This window comes from Limanda limanda, chromosome 1 (assembly GCF_963576545.1).
Source record: "Limanda limanda chromosome 1, fLimLim1.1, whole genome shotgun sequence".
In the NCBI taxonomy this organism is placed as follows: Eukaryota; Metazoa; Chordata; class Actinopteri; order Pleuronectiformes; family Pleuronectidae; genus Limanda; species Limanda limanda.
Window position 1 is genome coordinate 22,737,764 of NC_083636.1, and position 13,153 is coordinate 22,750,916.

A 13,153-nucleotide genomic window follows, 5' to 3' on the forward strand; every position below is an offset into this window, starting at 1 on the left:
TCTATCAGACGCCAGTAGAGGGGGACAAAGCACTGCAAACATCAGACAAATTTGTCTCTAAGGGAGCCAGAAGACAACGCGGGAGAGAGTATGAAAACCAAGACAAAATGAAAGAAACGAAGGGGAATTGCATTACAATATCTCTTACTATTTCCCAGATCTAGTTTATCTCGTTAGCCCCTGAAACAGAACTAGGCTACAAGGGAGGGAATGAGAAAGTAGAGGAAAGAAAATCTGAAAACAGAGAAGGGAGAAAAAATAAATAAACAAGGCAGAGAGGATTAGGGCCACTGTGGAAAAAATAAGTGAGTTCTGACTTTAAACTCAGAATTCTGACTTTAATCTCAGAATTCTGACTTTAAACTCAGAATTCTGACTTTAATCTCAGAATTCTGACTTTAAACTCAGAATTCTGACTTTTTTTTTCTTCTCAGAATTCTGAGTTTAAAGTCAGAAGTATAGGTACCTGTGGCAACCCAACTTCAGGGCTCAGAGCAACACAACATAGGCTACTTTCCCTCGGACTGAAAATGTCGGACCTCAGTGAGTTTTTGTGTGCTCGAAGGGTCCCCGAGGAAGCCATTTAATTCATGGAAGAGCAGAAGGTGAGTGAAGAAGATATGTGTGGGTTTGGTGCTTGGTGTTTGCAAAAACGAAGAAATGGCTGCAGATATGATGTATGTTACAAGCTCGTTAACTCGTTGCATGTTTGATAGCTTAAATGATTGTGCTACTGCTAGCATAGGTGGATGTCCAGAGAGGATTCGTGCAGACAGGGGAACAGAAAATGTTTGTGTTGAAGAAATGCAGATGTTTTTGCGGAGAAACCATCCAGACAGTTTTGCAGGAGAGAAGAGTTTCCTTTATGAAGCAAACCAGCGCATTGGATGAACTTATTTCAAACTTTCCAGGATGATGGTAATTTCACAGGAGACTTTTTGGACAAAAGTCTAATCCAGTTCTGTTTCATGAATCTTGTTCAGGTAAAAATCTTTCCTCAACCTCTGAAATGAAGTTGCTGTAGGTTGTATTGGAATTGTAGTAGTTGTTGTTTGTAATTATTCGTTAAATAATTTATTTTTGATTTTGGCATTTTCTACCCCTCCATATACAATACAACACATCAACCTAGGCCTCAGTATAGACAGGCAACAGTTAAGTGTTGCAAAACCTATTTCACATTTCTGTATGTACTGTGCTTCTTTCTATGCAGGATGAACTTGACAAAGTTGTCACCACCTGGAATTCACACAAAATCAGACCAATATCAAGTGGTGACATGGCATCGGGTCGGCCAGTTGTGATGTATTCATTCCCAGAGCTGCACAGTGCTGAGGATAGACTCAAACCTGGAGGAGGTCACTGTGTGTATGGAAGAGTGCATTCCCAAAGGCGAGTTTCCTTGTGATGAAACCCTTTTTGAACTGTGTTGTCTCCTGATGGAGGAGAATGGGTGGGATGCTCCTGCAGATCCACTTGCTGCGGCTGATCTGTACATCATGTTAAGAGACAAGTTTTTCCCAGTCACATAATGTGAAAGTACTTGTCTTATCTAGATTATTATTTTCTTTTGTTTTATACAGGATATACGATTTTAATAAACTTGATATGTGTAAACACAACCTATAAGTTTTCTTGTCAAAAATGTACCAATAAAAGGCCACAAACCTTTGATTCGGCTGGGAAAGCAAAGGGAAAATGAACTTGATGAGCGACTGTTTATCCATTGATTGTCCGTTTTTGGTGCATGTTATTGATGTAAAAACATTTTAGAAATTTTAGGTAAGATATTCACTTTGCCTGACACCCACTATTGAACTTGTGGGGATAGAGGGCCAACTGGAGAGACAGACTGCCCTCCAGGAGGAGATGGTGCATATCAAACGCCAGAAGTTGAAGCTGCACTGGAGACAGCTGGCACTTGCCAAGGCGCAGTTCAACCGTCCCTCCATCTTGGTCCCAATAATTCTCCCCCAGGATGCAGGTAAGGGGAATTTCTATTTTTTTCTCCACATTACACAATGTATCCCGTTCAATTTCACTAATCAATCTCCCCTCATTGCAGGTGATGCAGATGCAGACGCCCAGTAAAGACAGCGGTGCCACCGCTTTTTGTTTCTCTTTATGTTTTTTTAATAAACTACTTTTCCTTTTCAATCATGTGTTGTGTGGATCATTTTGCATTGAAATAAGGGTGTCAAACCTAGAAACAAAAAGTCCCAGGCAATTTGTATTGTGTGTCATTGATTTGAGTAGATTCATGACCTGTGCGTAATGTGCGTCCTGACGCACGTGCTTATCCTCTCACTACTTTCAGCACCGCTAATTCCCCACGTGTTACCTGGCCTCCTCTATTCAAAAGTTGGAAAAATTAAGGGGGTGGCCCAGTTAATAACATAAATAATACCAATGCATTATCCAGGGTGCCACATAATGTCACAGCCCTGTTATCTGGAAAAAAACAACAACTGTGGTAGAAGAAGTAACATTTTATTCACAATAAAATGTCATGAAAATAAACATTTTTCTTTGTTATAGCAATAACATGGTAAAATCCCAACCTATATGTCTGCAACAAGTTGGTGTCACAAGATAGTTGGCAACTGTATCTTTCTAGTGCCATCGCCCTGTTTTGTCCTCACCTGTTTGGCTCCTTTACCATCATCATGAATACATCCTATCTCTACATTTTGTGTAGTTTTTAGCTTCTTTGTGTCTGTTGTTCTTGTGTCTTCATGTAATGTCTTCTCCTTCGTGCTTTCCTTTCTGACTCATTTTCTCACAAAGTCTCTCCAAAAGCCCTTGCTTTCGTTTGGGGAGGGACTTTTTACTTCTGCAGAAATTGAAGACAGCAATTCGGTCCCCGTAGGAAGGAATGTAATTTTCCAGAGTTGCATCATCCATGAGTACAATGACATCATGGTCGATCTGCACAGAGGAGGACATAAAATAAGAGACAATGATTTTTTTTTCAATGTGCACATGCAAACATGTTCAAGTGATTCTACATGCTCTCACTGTGAGACAGATTCCAGAGATGTTGCCTGCAATCATCTAGTTTACTGTATTCTGGACCCTTTCCATGCATGTAGGAAAAGCCTTTGCGTTGACTTAAGTGAAACTAGTGCTACTGAAAAAATACATGTATTTATAAAAATAAAATAAAGATAGTCTTTCTTGACTTCACTTAACATAAATACTTGTTTTTATAAAAAATAAAAGAATGACAGTCTTTCTTGAATTCACTTAACATAAACATCATATTTAACTGTTAACACTAATGGAAAAACTTACTACTTATGATCTACATTGTTTATAAATGTAACTTTTCAACATGTTTCATGAACATTGTACCTGTTGTTTACAGCATTAGAGAAGCAAGGAGTGGTTTTACAAAAAGCTGTTCTGTGAGGCAGCCCGGCATTGACAGTAGTATCTTGTAAGGATCTTGTTTATTATGGCACGAAACGAGGGCAATTCAACTTAATTGTCTCATAGGCTACATGACTTTACTCCCAGAGACGCAAACAGAAAATCAAATATATTGTGACGGACTGGGTTTATGTTTATGTGTATGATTTGACGTATGTTCAGTAAAACACTGTGTTGAAGGAGCGTTCCGATATCCTGAGGGTCAGTGAAGGTTGTCGGGTGGGACATGTGACTGTTTGGACCAATAGGATGGGTTTGTTGGGAATGTCAGGCCCTCATTGGCTGGTTGTGTTGGGGATCGGGGGGCAATGAGGAAGTGAAGGGTTGTTGATGTGTGACGGAGTAAGAGCGAGAAGTGACTTGGAGGAGTAACTTTAATCTGATTACTGGTTTGGAAATAGTAACGCGTTAGATTACTCGTTACTGAAAAAATTGGTCAGATTAGAGTAACGCGTTACTAAGTAGCACGTTACCGGCATCACTGCACATAAACAAACACACGTGAGCACACACCAACAGCCACACAGAGAGTGAACTGAGGGAGAGAGAGGGCTGCCTATAAAGCAGACGAAGATAACGTCAACGTTAGCCCCGCAGCCTAAACACCACCGACCGCCCAACGTAGCCTACTCCTTAAGCCTTGCGACGTGATTATTTTGTTATTTAACCGATGCATTAATGATCGTTACATCCCTACCAGTGCCCGGTGTAGACCGGTGTAGACAGCGAGCAGTGTTCCTCACAGCGGCAGATCACTCGTGGATATTGTCCGGTAGCAGTAGCACAATCATTTAAGCTAACAAACATGCAACGAGTTAACGAGCTTGTAACATACATCATATGTGCAGCCATTTCTTCGTTTTTGCAAACACCAAGCACCAAACCAACACATATCTTCTTCACTCACCTTCTGCTCTTCCATGAATGAAATGGCTTCCTCGGGGACCTTTCGAGCACGCAAAAACTCACTGAGGTCCGACATTTTCGGTCCGAGGGAAAGTGGGAAAGTAGCCCATGTTGTGTTGCTCTGAGCCCTGAAGTTGGTTCGCCACAGTCACCAATACTTCTGACTTTAAAGTCAGAATTCTGAGAAAAAAGTCAGAATCCTGAGTTCTGACTTAAATCTCAGAATTCTGAGTTTAAAGTCAGAATTCTGAGTTTAAAGTCAGAATTCTGAGATTAAAGTCAGAATTCTGAGATTAAAGTCAGAATTCTGAGAAAAAAGTCAGAATTCTGAGAAAAAAGTCAGAATTCTGAGTTTAAAGTCAGAATTCTGAGATTAAAGTCAGAATTCTGAGTTTAAAGTCAGAACTCACTTATTTTTTCCACAGTGGCCCTAATCCTCTTCCGTACATATACAATATATTGGGAAAAAACATTTTAGCAGCATATGAAATTCTAGATACACAAACACAAAGCGGTGAAGTACTAGGTTCTGGAAAATGGCGGGGGCATTGGTGAGGCAGAACAGCATCACCCGATAGTCAAAGTGTCCCAGGGGGTTGTTGATAACCGTTATCCTTTCATTGCCCACTTTATTCTGGACCAGGTGACAGGCGTTGCGGACGTCTAGCTTGGAGAAGATGGAGGCTTCGTCAAGGGGACCAAAAGCTGAATCAATCAGAGGGGGTACTTATTCTTGACCGTGATACTATTGACAGCTCGATGGCCAATACAGGATCCTACAGGGGATGAGGATGGTTGGATAAGGCCTCCAGCCAGCGCTTCCTGGATGTATTGTTCCATGGTCTCATTTTCAGGTTTGGACAGGTTGTAATATCTGCTAGAGGGAAGTGTGTGATCAGGGAGGAGTTTGATGGCACATCGTAGGGTCTGTGAAGGGGTTGTAAGGCCGTTGTTCTTACTAAAAACATCCTCTAAGTCGTGATAAACTGAGGGAACATGGGATAGGTCTGGGGATTTAGAAACAGGAGAGTGATGGGAACCTGCAATAGAACAGATTTTGTATTTGTATTCATTGGAGTTTGCCTTCTTCCTTGTGATAATGTCGGGTTTGCTTGGGCACACTGTCCTCCCGACAACTGTGGGAGACAGAAAGGAGGAGACAGCGAGCCTACTACAACAAAATGCACCATACCATCAAATAAATAATAAAAAGTTCATGCGGCATTGAGGTTTGAAAATACACACAATAGAATTATGTGTCGGTTTCCTGGAAGTAGTGTGTATAATTAGACATGTTCTTTTGGCTTAGACATGATAAATGCTTGGCTAGATATTAAAGCCAATTCAACAAGTTACCCAACAGTGTTCTTTCAGAGATCAAACTAACCCCGATGTAATTTACATACCACCCAGCGAGTGGAGGCACAGTAGAACGAGAAAATGTAACATTAAAAAACAAACTGGCCAAATGTTGTCATGAACAAAGGCCCTTCCACTTGTGGTTATGCAAATGAGAATGGGACCAAAATGTGGCTTCAGCCCATTTGGAATTCTGTTCAGAAGACCAGTCAGCACTGGTATTTGACCTGCATAACATCCACTTCCATTCACTGCACTTTGTAAAAGTGACATGTTGCGTTATTGTGCAAACCTATCTTCTGCTATTTATAATATTCATAAATAGGTGAAGTACTACCTTCCCAAACCAGTAACGGTTGTACTACCACCAGTAGTAGTTAATTTTTGGAACCATGAACTTAGCTCAATTTTTTTTGAATGAACTATGAACGTGAACCAGGCACCACATTGCATACCTGTGTCAACAGCTTTTCTCTGTGATGAAGATGAACAAATACCCACAAAAGAGTCGTCTCACTGATGCACACCTTCCCTCCATCCTGAGGGTTTCCACAGCACAGAACCAAACCCCCAACATTAATGAACTGGCTGCCAAGAAAAATTGCCTAACATCGGGTTCTGGCACACATAGATAAAAGAAGAATGTAGCCTACCTAAATATGTTTTCTTTTTGCACTTTATCCAATATCCTGTCTATCATGTTTAATAAATGTTGTCCCTGTTTGGCCCTCAACGTAGTCCCAGTTTAAAGTTTGGGCCCTCTCTGTGATTGAGTTTGACACCACTGCAATAGATAGGATAGATCAGCTGATGAGTGTCTAAGTGTGGGATAGATGACAGAAATGTATTCATTAATTGAAAGTCATCCGGGTTTGAGGCGAAAAAAAACCCAGGCAACAATCACAGGTGTGTTCAGGAGTTACAACTGCTTCCCGTTTGTTGGACAAATTTTGAGCTGGACCTGGTCAACCTACGGAGGGGTATGTCACAATTTAAAATTGTAATTTCTTGTCAACAGTAGCTATGACTATGAAGGTAGTTTAAATTTTGTAGGGGTGCGCTATCAAGCCAAATTTGCAAAAGATTAATAACTGAACACCGACCACATCTAATGGGTCCTTTGGATGACCAATAGATTTTAGAAGTGCTGTATGCATGTGTATATGATTCCATAATCTGTAATATGTAGTCTCTTGGTCAAAAGTTATTTAATTGAATTGAGCAAAGACTTTCAACATTATTTCAAATAGTTAAAATTTGTCTATAGAATTCAATAGAAATACAATTTGTTGTCACAGTTTAATTGTGTTGTATACAAAACTCGAGAATTAAACAAAAAAAAATTAAAAAAAGTTTAATTAAACTAATAATTTCACAATAAGACTTCATAAAATGCAGAACTGAAAAAAAGGACCATACAGTATACATTTTTATTTTCCTGCTACAGTTGTCGGAAGTATATTATGCATCCATACTGGCAGATTGTGTATCAACAACATTTAGTATTTGAATCTGTCCAAAAATGATGACAAGCAAACATTTATTGCAAAAAAAATTAACAGATAGCAGTAACACAAACACATTCACAAGATCAACATGACAAATGTCAATCAACATCATGTGTATGAAAATAAAGATATAACATCTTCCAAGAGTAGAACATGAAGAGACTTAAGTTTAAATCTTTTTTGTTTTCTTCTTGCAGAGAGGTGATTGCACGTTCCACTGCCTCGGTCGAGAAGCTCTGAAACAAACAACAGATAGGAAAGAATGGGATTGAACCAATCACAGCCGCCTCACAATGTAATAAACCCAGTATGATATGTCCAATAACTAGGGGTGTAACGGTACATGTATCCAAATCGGTATATCGGTGTGTTACATTTTTATTCACAAATGCAGAAAAAGCATAACGCTTGACTGAATTTTACTATTTATTTTAATTGCATTGTTGTAACTGTGCAACCTTTGGAACTATATGGAAAAACTGTGTCTCAGGGGCAGCATCCTTAGGAGGACTTGGTCTGCCTGGCCCAGGAACACTGCCTCCTTTATGGGCTACGAAGACCAGGAAGGGCGAAACGAAATCAAATGATCCGGTCTACAGAGGTTTTCTGTTTAGTTATTTCCTTGCGGTTTCTTAGCTAGAAAGCTGAAGTTGGACATGACGAGAAAGTTTGAATGCCCTTGTTTTTTTTTAAATTAACGTACTGTCAATGGTTGAGCTGAATACACAAGCATTGAATCAACTTCTCATTACTTGCTGGCACCATTACCTCTGAAGTACAATTAATTAAACTAAAATGTATTTTTATAGCGCCAAATCATAATATACATTATATCAAGGCACTTTACATAGGTCAGAGACTTTACAAATAACAAAGAAACCCACATTTGAGACTTCATTTGTAAGCCACATTTAAAAGGAGCCTTCGAAATGGGCAGCCTTGTTATGTCACTGTGACGCAATTGGTCTTCGAATGCAGCTTCCGAAGGATGTATTCCCTGAATTGAGACTGTTAAAGGGTTAATGAAAAATAGAAAAAGACTGTGAGGAACCAAAGACAGAAAATAGCTCACTTACTGTTGCTCATTTGGTTGCACATGAAGAACACCGGTCTCCCTGACAAGACCTGTCAGGACACAATGGAAACACAGATATTTTGACTGATTGTTTTTGGTTCTGGAGGAGATAATTGAATTGGGGGGGGCTCCTGTACCAAACAGGCAATAAGAAAGGTGGTGAGGGTTCCTGACTGCTGGTATATCTCATCAGAATTGGTAGACGGGCACCATTGATCCTGCTGGCTGTCTTCACAATCCTATTGGTGTTGTTTTTAAACCTTGCCTCTACTGAACAAGGAGGTCAGTTTGTAGGGTAGTACACTTTCAATGGTTCCCCTGACCAGAAATAAATTCAGAGGGTGGTGAAAAGCTTCTTCCCCTCAGCTGTCCGACTGCTGACAAAGAACACTGTGCTGTCTCACACTGACTAGCCCATACTGTCAGTAACTCACTCCTGTTATAATGAAAACTGTTATTACTGGTCTTTTATAACTATATCAACATAGTGTATACCTCTTAGTGTATTTTCGTATTACTTACAATGTACATATATAACCTCCCCATTACCTTCCCATATTTAACTGTCCCTATCCAACCCATTCCTTCTTAACTGCTCCCATATCTAACCTTCCCATAACTAACCTTCCCATTGCACTCCTTTTTATTCTGTTATATGTATCATATATGTATATAATTGCTGGTTAGACCTACCTAATTTCGTTGCATTGTGCCCCTATTGTGTCATTACACTAAAGTGAATCTGATTTAATATAACGATAACACGGAGACAAGTCATCAAAACTGTGGGAACACTTTACATTTACGCCTTTTGAGACTGTTAACTTTATAAGCTGATTTAACATGGATCAGCAACACAATATCACAATATCGCAAATGATGACACAAAAAAAACCATTCTCTTCCTCTTCTTTATTTTCAAAAACCTAACTATAACTTTAAGTTAGACTCTTTGGCCAGGTTATTTAATGTTTAATGTGAATCCCAAGCAACACCGTTGTCTGTAAATGATAATTTAACTTTTTCTACTTGTATTCATTTGTTTACAAATTGTATTTTTCCTCAAGATTAAAAGCAAATTACTTTTTTCTGTTATATACTTTTGCAATACTGGACTGATCTTGAATTTAGTCAATTGTTTAGAAATACCAGACTATCGTTTGTAGCTGTTTTTGTAGAACATGAAGTGAGTATTTTATTTACAAATAGTTTTGATGTGCCTTATTTGACCGGGTTAGATATTTGTTTTGCCTGTATGCTTTTTGTCCACTGCTAAATTATGAAGCTTTTGAGTTTTCATTTAACAGTATGGACACAAACTATACACGTTTTTTGATAGTGCGAAATAAGAATCCGTTAGCCCATATTCACAAATCACAATTTGTCTCATTGGGCTTTAACATCATCTGCCCTTAACACTCAACAAGAGTAAGGAAATCTAATAAAAAAATTTTTTTAACAGGTTAAAAAGAACGTAGAAACCTCAGAGAGAGCCACGTGAGGGATCCATCTCTCTGGACGGACAGAAATGCAATAGATGTCAAGTGTAAAGGAGAACATCATCAAGATAAAGGTTTTAGCAGCATTGATAAGGGTAAACATTTTGAAGCATAACTGAAGGTCAATGAATTGATGGTCAAGTATCTGAGGAGAAATACTATGTATCAAGCAGTCCTGTTGCAAACATAGACAAGACAGCTGTTAAGCGACAATTCAAGACTAGTTATAAAGTGCTGGTTCTGTTGCCTGTTCCTGGTTCTGCTCTCACTGCCTGTTTCTCAGGTCCTTATGTGGTGGAAAGAAATGTCTCACATAAACTATGTCTTCCGCACACCTGAGCGCAGAAGGAGAACATGGTTGTGTCATATTAACATGCTCAAACTTTATCTCTCCAGAGAATTTGCCCAGGGGAGCAGGTTAAATACTGTTGAGAATGTTGCTCCCAACGCAGTATCTGCTTCCTTGATTTGGACAGGACCATGACTGATAATGTTCAAGTCAAGCAGAGAACTTAATCAGCAGCGGGTCCTTCATCAACCTGTCAGAAATACTCACTGCAGAACAACTGATGTCGTCAAATGGGAAACCACCTGGACCCTGTGAGGTTACCAGCCACTGAATCACTGTCTGAGTTCGAACTGAAAATGTCCACAGCACAGTGGCACTCATTCAAGTTGGCTGGGTCCAATCATTCGATTCTGCTATTATTTACTTATTTAATATTGTTACCAGAATTTATGATCCATAAATGTATCTCCATAGTTCATTCAGTCATAGATTATTTGCCATTCACATTATCACACTTTAACATATTATTTACCACCCTCACCCAAATTATCAGCTTTCAATTCTATTCCTATGAATCTATATGATTAAATCATTCTTTTTAGCATTTTCCTGTCTTATCCTTGAAAATATTCCCTTCCTAGTAGTAAATAAATCTCATATTTTTGTTTCTTTTGTTGTATTGTGTGTTGTTTTAAATTAGAGCTGTGATTAATTCAATAGAGAATTCATGACTATGATTTTGAGACTAATTATTAATTTAATTATATATATATATATATATATATATATATATATATATATATATTACATATTACATATATATCGGCTCCGATAGCTGGTGCACCTTTTACAAAACGAGAGCACATTATTCATAATGCTGAACTTTTCTGTCACTCAATGCCCTTCTCTCCCTGCTGTTAGTATCTCATTCACAGACACACTGCTATAATACTCATGATATTCATAGATTTGATTGGCTGAGTGGCATCACATTAGTTGATTTACAAAACATGCAATTGGACTGTTATTTTCCTGGACTGCTAAACGTGCTATAATGGCTAGAAAAACAGAGCCGGTTAGCGATTATAGGTCTGGACTCAGATAAGAGTGCATCTGGGTCCAGATTTGGACCACAGTAAGTGTACCCTGGCCTAGAGGAAGATACCCAGGATGCCATTTCTACGATTGATGGCTTTCAAGCTGTTTTGGTGGAGAGCAAAACATAAATAAAACGGTAAACTGCTAATCTGGCTGGCTTGAATGTGCAAACATACTGGAATTTACAAAACAATTTGAAATACTGATTTCCCCTTTGTCACAAAATGTTGCAACTAAAATTGTGAAAAAAGTAATGGTGTTGATCCAAATGTGATTTTACATTCCACAAAGACTTTTAAATTTGTTACATTTCTGTCATACTGTCATCGAAGTAACTTACTTGTTCCTTGGTCACTGAAGATTGCGCTGACTCCTTCATCAAAAGTTAAATTGACAGTAGCACCTGAATGACAAAGGAAGATGGAAAAGTGGGGTTTAGTGGGTAAATCTGTACCTTGGCAATGAGATAAATATATAAGTTTGTATGTGTATGAAAATATATTTAAACATTTTTTAGTATTTTAAGTTTAGATATCCACAAAGATTTTGTATACATGTGGTTTTAAGTAAAAAAAAAACAACGTAAATAGAGTTTACATATCTAGCAGGACTATGGTAAATTGTCTTTATTTATATAGCGCTTTTCAAGTCTTGATGACCACTCAAAGTGCTTTACAGTAGTCTTTTTGCCATTTATCCATTCACCCACACATTAATACAGTGCATCTACGGTCAGCCCTTTTGGGTTCAATATAGATTTTATGTCCCCCAACTCTTACTCTTGTTGAGGGTTAAGGGCAGAGAATGTCACACCTTGTTAAAACCCTATGAGACAAATAGTGATTTGTGAATATGGGGCTATACAAATAAAATTTGATTGATTGATGTCTCTCTAATGAGTCTCTCTTTCAATTGGCGGACTCTTCTGAGTGATGCATCACCAGGTATGTTAAAGCTCACCTGTAAATGCAACTAGAGATGGTCAATGCCGAAATGAGCCGAACTTTGACTAAACAGTTTTAGTTTAGGAAAAAAAAAAAAGGCTTCTGGTTTACAGTTAAGAATCAGTTGTGGAAGCATCTATAACACTAAAGCCCATTTGTGGTGCTGGATCATTATGTGGATATCAAGTTGAACCTTTACCTTTGGGTGTGCTGATGGCTCTGTCATCTCCTTGAGGAATCACTGGACACAAAGACATACAAAACAAGTCAACCAGGATAGATTGCTGTCACTGCCCAAGACACAAACTTTGAATGTTGGTCAAACTTTGTTCATCAGATTAAATAAAAAAACATGCAAACTGTGTTTTCCACGCAGAAAGTAACATATTAGTTAATCCCTATGATGTGAATGAAGTGCAGTTGCATTAACAGGCATCCCAGAGGCATACCCTGATATTCAGGAGGTAAGTAGTTAGAAGCTAGCTGTGAACTGGCAATGTATATGAAATGTATGTGCATTTAAAACTACTTAACGGTAAAGACCCAGGACAAGATATTTACGGGTGCTGCCAGCGACATGCAAAGAATAACTTTTCTTTTAGTGACATAGTAAAAAAATGTAAAAGCTGTTTTGTTTGCTGAATTACAAAGGTTCTACTTTGAAAAGTAAAACAGCATTAACATAAATTCAGACTTATTTTATGAAACAAATTGACTATAAAATCGATACAAAAAACGAAAAAAGATCTGGTTGATAACGAACTTGGCTTTACTGCAGATAAACCAGAGGTCTGTACTATGAAGCAGGATTTGCGTCTATCTGGTTTTCAGTCCTACAAAACTCATTTACCTCCTATCAAGGTAAATCACCATGGTAACTATTGCTGAACGGCCAACCTTAAGTTCGAGATAAGAGATCAAGCCATATAAAAGCACTGCCCTGTAGATATCGAAATTCTCAATTAACCCCATAGGTTATTATTCTCCCAATTAAGGAACAACTATAATATTTATAAGAGAAGGTATTCATAGGAAGAATTATT

General features: G+C 38.4%; 1 protein-coding gene across 1 annotated transcript in view; it reads right to left on the bottom strand.

The window, feature by feature from the left end:
• Positions 1-7,144: 7,144 nt before the first annotated feature.
• ncapd3 (non-SMC condensin II complex, subunit D3) overlaps positions 7,145-13,153 on the bottom strand; it is a 40,112-nt gene continuing 34,103 nt past the window's right edge. Inside the window, exons 32-35 of the mRNA XM_061074606.1 lie at positions 12,310-12,351; positions 11,507-11,569; positions 8,282-8,330; positions 7,145-7,441 (exon numbers count right to left, since the gene is read on the bottom strand). Of these exons, the coding sequence (XP_060930589.1) occupies positions 7,375-7,441; positions 8,282-8,330; positions 11,507-11,569; positions 12,310-12,351 (221 nt within the window). The 3' untranslated portion in view covers positions 7,145-7,374. The remainder of the gene's footprint in view (positions 7,442-8,281; positions 8,331-11,506; positions 11,570-12,309; positions 12,352-13,153) is intronic.